The sequence below is a fragment of the Chiloscyllium plagiosum genome, chromosome 22, assembly GCF_004010195.1.
Source record: "Chiloscyllium plagiosum isolate BGI_BamShark_2017 chromosome 22, ASM401019v2, whole genome shotgun sequence".
Lineage (NCBI taxonomy): Eukaryota > Metazoa > Chordata > Chondrichthyes > Orectolobiformes > Hemiscylliidae > Chiloscyllium > Chiloscyllium plagiosum.
In genome coordinates, this window is record NC_057731.1 from 5,343,113 (window position 1) to 5,356,100 (window position 12,988).

General features: G+C 41.3%; 1 protein-coding gene across 4 annotated transcripts in view; it reads right to left on the reverse strand.

The window, feature by feature from the left end:
• arid5b (AT-rich interaction domain 5B) overlaps positions 1 to 12,988 on the reverse strand; it is a 125,260-nt gene that overhangs the window by 17,416 nt on the left and 94,856 nt on the right. For all 4 annotated transcript variants that reach the window (XM_043712312.1, XM_043712313.1, XM_043712314.1 and 1 more), the window contains 2 exons: positions 11,107 to 11,159; positions 9,847 to 9,944 (listed from right to left, as the gene is read on the reverse strand). In XM_043712312.1, the coding sequence (XP_043568247.1) occupies positions 9,847 to 9,944; positions 11,107 to 11,159 (151 nt within the window). The remainder of the gene's footprint in view (positions 1 to 9,846; positions 9,945 to 11,106; positions 11,160 to 12,988) is intronic.

The following is a 12,988-nucleotide window of genomic DNA, read 5'->3' on the forward strand; positions in this document are numbered from 1 at the left end:
AAAGAAATCTCGAAAAACAACAAATCCTGAAAGGCAGGGATTGATCAACATTGATGTGGTCTTTGCTTTTAGTGAGCTACCATTGTTTGCTAGATTTTTTTTCCCACCTTCAAAAACTTTTGATACAATCCATTGCCTTACTTCAAGTAACAGAAAAAGTAAAATGTTACAAAGGAATCAGCCATCACGTTATCCCAGCGGAAATGGAGGAAAAAAGGTTAGACTTTACGGAGAATTTTACAATACAGAGACAAGCCACTTGGCTGAAATAGTCATCCCAATGTTTGTGATCTACATGAGCTTGCTCTTATCTTGCATATATCCCCAATGTTTCCCCCTTGAGTTATCTACTTTCCCCTACAACACATCCATGCGATTCATCTCAACTCATCTCTGTGGTAATGAATTAAGCTTCTCTTGAATGTCTCATTAGTGATTATCCTATCTTCATGGTCCCTAGCTTTGGACTCCGCAAGTAGAAATATATCCCTTTTATATTTATTCCACCTACCCTACCTCTCCCCTCACTCCTCTATCCTAACCTTTCGCATTATGAAGACTCAAATCATAATAGCTGCCCAACTTATGTCCTCTCTTTAATACGAATAATCTGAGAGTACAACTCTTCTTTGCCTTGGCATCTAATCGCAATCCTGCACGGAGTTATAAAATACTCCCCTTCTGCAATTTGATACACAGCTGAATCAAATATATAAACAAGACCATTAAAAGTTGTGATTAAACTGAGGAATGAGAATGATGACGAAGCCCTGATAAAGGTAAATTAAATTGGGCTCAAATGAGAAGTGCAGGTCTAGAACACAGTTGCTGGAAAAGGATAGTAGTCTCAGGTCAAAAACTGATGCTGCAAACTGATTGAGATTGGCTTTCCATTTTATTATGGAATCCGATTCCTGTCAGCACATTACAGTGCAGTAATTCGCTCCTAACCCTGGAACCTCTGGTGGTAACTGACCCCTTACAGAACAGACTCAAATAACATCTCCATCCAGGAGCAAAACCTGCCATCCTCAAAATGTTCCTTCCTCAATGACTGTGGCCAAAAATATAACCTGGTTTGAAGGGAATACTCGAAATCGTTCAACTTCGGCACATTTATAACATAAATATTGCACAATTTAGTTTTAAAAACATAATCCCCAAGAGGGATGCACCTAATGGCCATCACGGGCAAAAAAAAAGCACATGCACTTTTTTTGTTTGGTGCACAACGTCAATCAGTTAAATTCGATTTTAAACGTTTTTTTCTTTTCAGCAATATAATAGAAAATAAGCTTTTGCTGATCACAAGACTGGCTTCATATATAAAATGAGGCGCAGAAAACTGTTTTGTCTGCTTTCAACGCATGGGGAGGGGAGAAAGTGGAAAATTCCAAATATAGCCTCGCCTTTTTTTGGGTGTTGTGTGGCTTTCAAACAATTTGAATTATGGCTTCGATCACCAGTTGTTTGCTGGAAAGCACAAGAGCGAGTGAGCAATTTCGCGTGTTCGGGGCCAACACTGTGGAAGCACCTTCCACCACAAACAACAACTCACTCTCACCTTCTCAAGGATCACAGAGTCATAGAGATGTACAGCATGGAAACAGACCCTTCAGACCAACCTGTCCATGCTGACCAGATATCCCAACCCAATCTAGTCCCACCTGCCAGTGCCCGGCCCATATCCCTCCAAACCCTTCCTATTCATATACCCATCCAAATGCCTCTTAAATGTTGCAATTGTACCAGCCTCCCGGCTCTGTAACTAATGCAGCATAAAAAAATTAAAGCTAAATACACAAGACAATAATATCATATCTGGAAAAATATTTCAAGAAGGAAAAAGGTGCAAAGGAGAATTTAATGTTGTTTAAATTTTAATACAGTGCCCTCGTTACTGTATCTGAACTGCACCCTTTTACCTAGTTACTCTGCCACTTGATTCAGTGTGAACCACTAAATACTAAAACAAACAGCGAGGATGGAATTCGTATCGATATTGCTTAACAGCTCTTGCCAAACCAGAAATACCTTTCTTAAAGACTGAACAAAATTGGAAGACAGGATGAAAATTGCACACATTTGAAAAATATTTTAGTTGGAGAAGAAACAGCATTTCAGGTTAAGTATTTGTATCTAGAATTACAAAACAGTTCAAAGAATTGAGGCGTGTAACATCCCACATTTTTGAATACTATTAGGACTGGTAAAACTCATTTATAGCATCTTACAAACCATATTCTGCAACAAAAGTAGCATAGATACCAGGGAGAGGTAGAGTGGAGATTAATCCTCATAAACACTGTATCTAATGATAGCCTGGCTTCATGGATTCACACAATAGCGCAAATCTACCATGCATTCTGATACTTGACCCATATTTTACAAACAATGCTTTATTAATCCAGCTAGGTGCAAAACATACAAGTCCTCAGATGAAACGTGAACTGTTGATTGTGATACAGAAACACCATTAAAGGTGCTAAATTCAGGCAGCATTCAAAGAACCTTGGTTGCCAATGAGAAGTGTGATACACCTTCAGATATAGTATACCATCAAAACAGTGTTTGATGTGCCAGGGCCCAAACTGCCATTGCGGCAACAGCTGAGATCAAAAGGAAACAAACTATCATTAGTGGTGCTGGTAACTTGTAGAATGAAATCATTGTTTAAAGGGAAAGAGGCAATGCTGGCATCAGTGACAGGTGAACCTAACTGGATTTAGGACACACACCAGTCACTGTTGCTCTTTGGCCAATGGAATTACACAAATATCCATCAACTATAAACCTTAATGAGATTTTCAGGAAACTTCCAACAAAATTCTGATTATCCGTGAAAGCCTCTCCAGATACAAACAATCCAAACATAAACTTATTCACAGACTGGATATGAGCAAGGTCAGAATTTATTATCTCTGGGGTAGGTGTGACATTGTGGTAATGTTACCAGATTAGTAATCCAGAAGACCACGGTAATACTTACCAGATACTGGTTCAAATCCCACCACAGTAGTTGGTGTAATTTAAATTCAATTAGTAAATCTGGAATGTAAGGATGGTCTTAGTCACCCGGCCATGGCATTATCAGAAAATGACATTGTCAAGTTTGCTCATTTGAGAGACTTTGGTGATGAGGAAATGGAGAATGATGCTCCATTTCGTACTGACTGCTTACTGGGATAAAGTTACAGTAAGATGAGCAGAGCTGGACACAGTGCCATATTCTGCTTTAAATTAGTCAGAGGAATTGTTTATTGAAGCTACTTCTGTTCATCATTCTGGAATTTGGACACTGCAAAATACCGGAATTGTTGTAGTCAGCAATTCAAATTAAGTTTCGTTGAATTGTTCACTGCAGTACGGAACCAAAGATCAACAAAATATGTTACTACATGCAGTTTGGCAACCTGCCAATTCTTATCTCGCTTGTAAAAGAAACAGATGACAATGAGTAGCTTCTTCCCTGTTATTCTTTAATCCTGTGCAGTTATAATTACCAGAACAGCAGACTGAATATGTCTTATTCAGGGAAGAGGACGGATCTTCAGATCAATTTGAACAGGGAGAAACCTGCAAAGTGTGTGTGTGTGGGGGGGGGGGGGGTAAACTGTTGCAACGGAGCAAAAGATTAAGCAGCCTTTGGTGCACAGCAAGATCTCAAAATAGACTTTCAGTGATGAGTAATTTTGCTTTCCAATAAGGCAGGGCATCACAACAATGCATGGATTGGCCAATTCATGGTTTGGGATTAAGGTAATTCATGTGATGAAACATTCTAGAATATTTTTACTCACGCTGGTCAACCCTACATAGATGTGAATCAACGTTGACATCAAAACAGTAGGTTTGATACAGTGACTATTTCACACGATTTGGTTCTTAAGTATGCAAATTTTCCTTTCAAAGAAAAGCTAGTCATATTATTTAATCCCTTAACATGGCCCATTGATGAAAAATTTAGCAGATCTGGCAGCAGCTGTGGTGACAGAAACAGAGTTAACGTTTCGAATCCAGCTCCAGATTGGCAATATTACCTCCATTTCTCTCACTGCACATTCTGCCAATCTACTGACATTCCCCAGCATTTAGAATCATAGAATCCCTACAGCGTGGAAACAAGCCCTTTGGCCCAACAAGTCCACAGTGACCCTCTGAAGAGTAACCCACCCAGACCCATTCACCCTACCCTATATTTACCCCTGACTAATGCACCTAATCTATACATCCCTGAACAGAGTGGCAATTTAGCATGGCCACTTCACCTAACCTGCACATCTCTGGATTGTGGGAGGAAACTGGAGCACCCAAAGGAAACCCACACAGACATGGACTCCACACATTCTCTGCATTTGATTCAGATTTCCAGCATCCACAGGGTTTTGCTTTGACATTGGCAAAAAAGTCACCTAACTCACGTCTTAGAGTAGACTTACTTTCTTTCCCTGTTTTAGTCAGTCTTAGAATCCTTTCCAGAAAAAATAATTTGTCAATCTGATGAAGTCTCTGCAGGAAATCATTGATTTTATCTTAAAGCACCTTTGGCAGATGCTACCTCAAGATGAGAGTTTGCAGAAACAAGTTTTACTTTCTTCAGGTGCAAATTTCTCAGATGAGAGGGGAAATACTTAAAGCAGTGGGAAGGTGAAAAGTTGTAACCAATGTGCTGTAACTGTCAACATAAATGCAATACAACTCAACAAAATTTAAAAAAATGACAGTTGGGGATGATGTAAAAATATGTCTTCTTAAAAGCAGAAATTGTAGTAAAGGTTTAATTTCTTTGTCCAGTTAATTATTTTCTACAAGCAAAGCATCAATCACTGGACAATTCCAGACTCTCCTCTTTAAAAACTGTCATGGACTCATTTTAAAAAAAAAGTGTTTTAGTGATGTGGACAAGGTTGGGATTTACTACCCATCGCTAGTTACCCTCTTGATGTGGGCCAATTGCTTTATAAACGAGTGACTTGACAGGACAGCATAGAAGGCCATTAAGAATTAACTGCACAGCAGCAAACTGAAGTTACTAGTAGGTCCAACTGGGTGACAATAGCAGGGTTTCTTCCCTGAATGCCATTAACAAACCAGTTGGGTTTTCAACCGCAAGCTAACAGACTATTAACCAACATTCTGAGTGCCAGGAAATAGAAACTGGATTTCATTCTTCCCAATTTTACGGCTTGTAGACGTGGGATGTGAGCCCATGACCACTGCTGCATTTTAAAGAGGGAACACCCATCAATCATGAGGTGACTGGGGGGTGGTGGTGGTACTCTTGGACCACTTTTCTACAGAAATGTTTCGGTGGGGAACAATTTCTCAGGATCTGCCTTTTAAGGAAAGCTTATTCACACAAGTTTGGTTACAATAAAGCACCAAGATGAAAGCCAATTACCATGTTAAGGACTCAGACCAGGAGCAGTTTTCCCCAAAGGGTATAGTGGATTGGTCTGCCTGTCTCAATAACTTGGGCAACACGGGTGGCGAGGACTGAGATGAGGAGACATGGTGTCACCCAAGTCTCCGGAATCTGTAGCCAGGATGGTGGTGGGTGTTCCATTATTGAACAGATTTCAGGTTGAGATGGGCAGGTTTGTGGTCTCTCAGGGAAATAGAAGGACATGGGAAGCCGACAGGAAAACTGTTGAAGTTTGTAGTAGTAGGTGAAGTTCAAGCTTGGAGATGAGCATATTGGACAGCAGAGCAGGCTCGATGGATTCAGTGGTCTACTTATGCTCCAGGGCTTTAAGGACTGGCTGGGCCAAACAAACCATCAGTCTGTCCATGTACAATCCACTCTGTATAACAAAACACATCAGCCACCACTGTTCCAGATATTTAGCAGGGGCTATCTGATATTGGCTCACTCCTCAGATTGTGGACAAAGACATGATAAAATAGAGGCAGGTAGAGACAGCGACCATTAGAAATTTTTTACTGCAGACATTTCCCCAAGGATGCATACGTTATGAAGGTAGTTCAAGACTACTTTGATTCAATCAAGACAACACTGAAGGGTGTAGAGAGGTGTAGCAGCTTCATTACTTTGTATTTTTACATGAGGACAAAGTCAAACTGATTGAATCAAATTCATAATTTTCTCCATATTTCAGTTGCCATCTGCAAAGTAAAACCATTTAACAACTGACATCCGGTCTCATTTCACTCAGGTTTATTGAGCCAAGTGATTTATTTCCGTACTTCCACATTTTTAAAAAATTCATTACTAAATTTGCAGTATAGTAGACAACAGCCTGGCTGCCAGTAATGTTCACACTTATACAGCCAGAGCTGTACAGCACAGAAACCCCCCACTTTGGTCCAACTCACCCATGCTGATCAGATATCATAAATTAATCTAGTCCCATTTGCCAGATGGCCCATATGCCTCTAAACCCTTCCTACTCACAAACCCATTCAGATGCCTTTTAAATGTTGTGATTGTATTAGGTTCCAACACTTCCTCTGACAGTTCATTCCATACACGCACTACCCTCTGCGTGATAAAGTTGCCCCTTAGGTTGCTTTTAAATATTTCCCCCTCATCTTAAACCTATGCCCTCTAGTTTTGGACTCCCCTACCATGGGAAAAGGCCTTGACCATTCAAGCTGTCCATGCCAGTCATGATTTTATAAACTTTTAGAAGGTCACCCCTCAGCCTCTGATTTCCAGGAAAATAGACCCAGCCTATTCAGCCCCTCCCTATAGCTCAAATCTTCCTGGCAACACCTTTGTAAATGTTTTCTGAACCCTTTCACAACACCTTTCCTACAGCACAGAAACAAGAACTGAACATTGTATTCCAAAAGTGGCCTATACAATATCCTTTACAATCGCAAATGACCTCCCTAACTCCTATACTCAATGCACTGAATAATGAAAGCAAGTTGTTTCATCAAACATATCTTGTATATTGAAAGCATTTTTTTCAGCCTCTTATAGATGCTCTGAGGCAGGTTCCAGATTGCTACAAAGACATGGCCACCTAACAGTGCTGATAAATTAGATGATACAAGGTCCAGGCAATACATTGAAATCTGACCCCCGTCTGTACTTCGCAAAGGAGGATATCAGTAAACTGGTCAACACAGGATGGACCCTACAATAAATACACCAACTTCTGGACGTGCAGAGAGAATGATCTCACCTGCAAATTTTTAGACAGTGTGTAACACTAAATCCTCAGGCTGACGGATCATTTAATGCTCCAGATAAGGAGGAGATTTCTTTTCAGATCTTGCCAGACGTTGCAGCCCACTTGCTGATTACAGATCCCTTGAATAGGTTGCAATGGCATTGTTGATGTTTTTTCATATTAACTCAAACAGATCCATGTTTACAACCTAATTACAGGGCTGAATAAAATTAACGTTAAACATACTCTTAGCAGTATCTCAGAGCACCTCATCAGAGCTGATTTACAGTTAATCATCAGGAATCCAACTAATTAAATCTGGAGCAGTGAAGAACTTTAGCCAAGTGGCTGGTAATTTGTAATATATTCTGACAATGATGGATAGCTTTTGAGCAAATTAAGGCTGACTAAGACATTTATTTAAGAGTATCAGAGCTGATTTGAATTAAAACAAACTGGAGACAGGCTTGGACCAGTTTAAGCCTAAGGGACATTAGTGAAATCATCAGCATTAATTTATTCCTGCTTTGCTTAAACTAAAAGCTTCCATCCAGCATTTAAGACCACATCACAAGAAAGAAAAATCAAATGAATTCATTCTGCAGTGAATGCAAAACAAGCCACGTGAAAATAAACAGAAGGCTTGGTTCATGTTCTGAAACTGAGCACAATTCATCCCGACAATCCACTGCCCCATTTAATCATTTTAAAGTGCCGTAGCACAGCCTGAATTAGTAGCTTTCACAGAGCCAGCCACTGCTCTTGTTTTTGGAGGGGGGGGGGGAAACATCTCTAAATCAGGCCAATCCACCAGTTTCCACCACAAGCAGATAATCTTAAGAGTTTGACAGCTTGCCAGGGAGAAAAGCAGTAATAAAATCAAATACAAACAAAGAGGTGGCTGATATTAATTCAGCTCTGTACCAAATGCTGAAGATGCACTCAGAATAATGGGGGTTGGATCAAGCTTTCAAAGAACTGCATGATTCTTTCAATTTACCATCCCGGGATTAACCAGCGCTCCAGACTAACCAGCACTCCAGAGTCATGCAGCACAGAAACAGACCCTTTGGTCCAATTTATCCATGCTGACCAGACATCCCAATCTGACTTTGGCTCATTTGCCAGCATTTGGCCCATATCCCTCTAAACCCTTCCTATTCATACATCCATCCAGATGCCTTTTAAATGCTGTAATTGTACCAGCTTCCACCACCTTTGGAAGCTTGTTCCATACATGCACCACCCTGTGTGGAAAAAGTTACCTCAGGTCCCTTTTACAACTTTCCCCTCTCACTCTAAACTTATGGCCTCAAGTTTTGGACTCGCCCAACCTGGGAAAAAGACCTTGGCTATTCACCCTATCCATGCCCTTCTTAACTTTATAAACTTCAATAAAGGTCACCCTTCAGTCTCTGACACTACAGGGAAAAAGTTCCAGCCTATTCAGCCTCTCCCTATAACTCAAACCCTTCAGTCCCAGCAACATTCTTGTAAGTCTTTCCTACACCTTCCCATGTTTAGTAAACATCTTTCCGATAGGAGAGAGATCAGAATTGAAGCAATATTCCAAAAGTGGCCTCAATGTCCTGTACAGCAGCAACATGACATCCCCACTACTACACTCAATATTCTGACCAATGAAGGTGTGCACGCCAAATGTGTTCTCAACCTCCCTGTCTATGACTCCACTTTCAAAGGATCGATACACCGAGATCCCCAAGGTCTCCTTGGCCAGCAACACTCTCTAGCGCCCTACCATTAAACATACAAGTGCTGCTCTGGCTTGCCTTACCAAAATGCAACACTTCACATTTATCAAAATTAAACTCTGCCATTCCTCAGCCCACTGACCCATTTGATCAAGGTCCCATTGTACTGACAACCTTCTTCACTGTTGGTTATGTAACCTACCTTGGTGTCAACTGCAAACTTACTAAACATGCCTCCCACTTCACATACAAATCATTTATACAAATGACAAAAAGCAGTGGACCCAGCACCAATCCTTGTGGCACATTGCTGGTCACAGGCCTCCAGTCTGAAAAACAACCCTTCACCGCCACCCTTTATCTCTGACCTTCAAGCCAATTTTGCATTCAGTTGGCTAGCTCCCCTTTGATCTCATGTGATCTAACCTCACTAATCAGTCTACCATGTAGAACCTTGTCAAGTGCTTTGAAGAAGTTCACATACACTGTCGACTGCTCTGCTTTCATTAATCTTCTTTGTCGCCTCTTTAAAAAAAAACTCAATCAAGTTCATGAGACTGGATTTGCCACACATGAAGCCATGTTGAGTATCCTTTTCCAAAAGCCTGTAAACCCTATCCCTCAGAACCCCTCTAATAACTTTGCCACCACTGACATCAGGCTCACCAGTCTATAGTTCCCTGGCATTTCCTTACAGCCTTTTAATATAAAAATGGTACCATGGCCATCACCCACTCCAGATCAGACACCCAGAATGCGCCATGTTAACCACAATGTAAATTGACCAGCATTGCAGATTAACGAGCACTGAAAATCAGATACCTGGAATTAACCAGCATTCCAGATAAACCAGCGCTGCAGATCAGATTCCCAGGTGAACCAGCGTTCCTGGCTTTGAAGGATTGCTAAAACCCATGATCACTTTACAACAGAAAGGCAAACGGAAAAGGCCTGTGCAATGTGAGAGTTCACCACAATGATCCAACCCTTACCTTTCATAATGCCTGCGAGTACACGTTGCTGCACTGGTACTGCCAGGATTGCCGCCCAATTCATCATATATCTGCTTCCACTGTCGACGAGCAGTTATCTATTCCAATCACAGGAAAACCTGGCATTAGTTGGTAGTCTGAGATTGAACACTCAGTAACCACTGCACAAGGAGCTTTCTATAGTCACCTGATTTACCCAGAACACGGTTTCCAAAATTCTACATTAGGTGCAGTTACAAGTGCAATTGAATGAAATAGCTGGATCATTGTAAGGCTTCTCATACTCCTCCTCCGTGATTCACAACTGTTGCCAGTTAAATGTACTTACTGCATTTTTGAAAGACAACTACAGCATAGTGTTACATCATCGCAAAAACATTCCCCTCAGACAAATGGGGAAACCCAGCTACACAGCAACTAGTTTTGCATAAAAGCCCTGTATGAGAACAGTGTTAAGAAAATGAGTGCAATTTATAACATCTCACCTAAAAAGACAACCCCTTGGTACTGCACTGAGGGGCCAGTCTCGGTTTTGTACTTGAATTGCTGGACAGGGACATACCAACTTTCAAACTCAGGCTGAGCCATAATGACTTAGAAGTCAAGCTTTTTTTAAAAAAGTAAAACATATTTTCTTCCTGAACAAGTAGCTATTACATCAGATATTTTAACAGTCAAAAAATACAGGCCATGTAATGCGCAGACTGTAACTCAATCATATTGACTGACCAGACATGTAAAAGATGTGGACTTCCTTCCTCATTATACTGATAGGTTTCAATATTCCACATTAGCTTGTCAAAGGAACCATTGACAAATGGCCTTTCCAATTCTTTAACAACCATTACTGACTCACTTTGCAGCCATTAATACTTTCCCATATTACAAACGAACAGATGCAAAGCAAGCAGCCAAGTTAAAAATTCCTTTCTCTAGTTTTGGCTTGGTTTTATAATTGTCCCCTTTGAGAGGCAACATGGGAAAAAATTACAGAGCTCACTTTTTCTCCTTGACAGAGGAGCTGTTACATGTGTTTTCCACTTATAGCATTTTACAATAAATCTGCTCCATTCTAAATCTGGATCTAATCTCTAGCCTCTGTGCAAAAAAAAAATGATTCTATAAACACATACAGAATGGTTACAGCCATTCTAAGAATTCATCAGAGCCACTGTTTATTTATACAAAGTGCTGAATGACAAGGCTGAAAGGGGCAAAGTTACAGAGCGGTAATCGTTAGCAAGGGAATATTGGACTTACCGCTTCATATCCTCCGAGAGTTTGAGCTGCTTGAAACATGGTCCAAAGGTTAACTGTTATAAAAGGACAATATGTGCAAAAATAAGAATTATGGAGAAATAGAAACATAGCAACTGTATTCATTTACAGAGCACAAGAAGAGGCAGCATTAAACACACCACTTGTGCTATATATAAAAACAAATTATCAGGCACAAAGTACTTTAAGAACAATGCACTGTGCTAACAAGCCAGCTACCCCTGGGTGTTTAATAACTGCCTGGTGTAGAGGTGTCCAAGACTTTTCTTTCTCAGCTCCATAGGGAAACATCGCGGGCCCCTACTGGCAGCGTCCACAATAAAGAAAGAAATACATCTGTATAGATTTCACCACTGCTGGACATCGCAAGTTTCTCCAGCACTTTTGAAGGATGGTGCCCCCTGTAAATGGAGGAGACAGCAGCCAAATGCATCCTGCAATGTTTCACAAACAGCAGTTACATCATGAACAGGCAGATTGTTCCAGTGAATAAACACCGAAAGAACTGTGGATGCTGTAAGTCAGAAACAAAAATAGAACTTGGTGGAAAGGCTCAGCAGGTCTGGCAGCATCTGTGGAGAGTTAGTGTTTTGGGTCGACTGACCCTTCCTCGGATTGTTCCAGTGATGTTTGCTGAGGGATACCTATTGTGCAGAACACTGGGTGACTTCCCGGTCTCTGTTTCGACACAGAGTTACGAGTTCTCCTTCATCCTTCCAAGGAGGGCATTAGTTTAACATCCCAGCCAAAGACAAAACCGCCAGCAGCACGGCACACCCTCCGTACAACACTGGGATAAACATCAAATCTGGGGAGGAGAACTGAGAACAACCTGACACTGAGGTGAGGATAACACCTGACATCTAACTCGAGCTGTAGAAACTGAAAAGGTTTCAGATCCACCAATAATGGATTGGAAACAATCCATGTCCAAAGCTGGTCACCAGGTTGAGGGGTTGGACACATGTTTAATGGTGTTCATGAGTCAAGGACAAACTATTCAGTCACGCAATCTTTCATCGTGCATGAAAAATGGTATTTCAAAACAACAATATAAATTTGATTCACATGGAGTTCTGTACCCAACATATGGGAGTCAACTGCTTTAGCAGAGCTTCTGAACCACAATGTCTGCTCAGAATGGACTGCAACAAGGTTGACTTTTTCTTACTCAGCCAGTCAATCACATCCCCATCCTCCCCATGTTGGGCCACCATTCTCTGGACAGTTCTCCACTGCTAATCACCATATTGGCTATCTTCACAGAAGGACTCAGCACAAGTAACATTCAGATGCCTTCAGGCTTTTGATAACTGCTGACAATCACTAAACTTCTTAAATTTCAAAGCTCTTCTAGAATACAGTGGTAACAGAGTTTGTTATAATGGGGCAGCTTTGTTATTAAAGCACACAGGAAGCTAGTACCCTGACAATCGCCCCCCAGTGCCCACATCGCTAGGTGCTAACATTCTGGCTTCCAGGCTGCCTGAGAAAGGTGAAACCATGAATTAAATTATTCCCAACACAGCCTAGAAGGACAAGGGTAACAGGTACTTGGGAACACCACCACCTGAAAGTTCCCCTCCGAGCCACTCTCCACCCTGATTTGGAAATACACCGCCAGTCCTTCACAGGCGTTGCGTCAAAATCCTGGAATTCCCTCCCTATCGGCTTTGTGGGTCAACCCACAGCACGTGGACTGCAGTGAATCAAGAAGGCAGCTCACCACCAACTTGGAGGGAAAATGGAGGTGGGCTATCAATGCTGGCCAGGTAGCGACGCCCAAGTCCCACAAAGGAATAAAACAAAAAAGAAGAGGTGGTTGTGTGTTCCCAGTGTCCAACCCTGCAGCATGTAGCTTTAT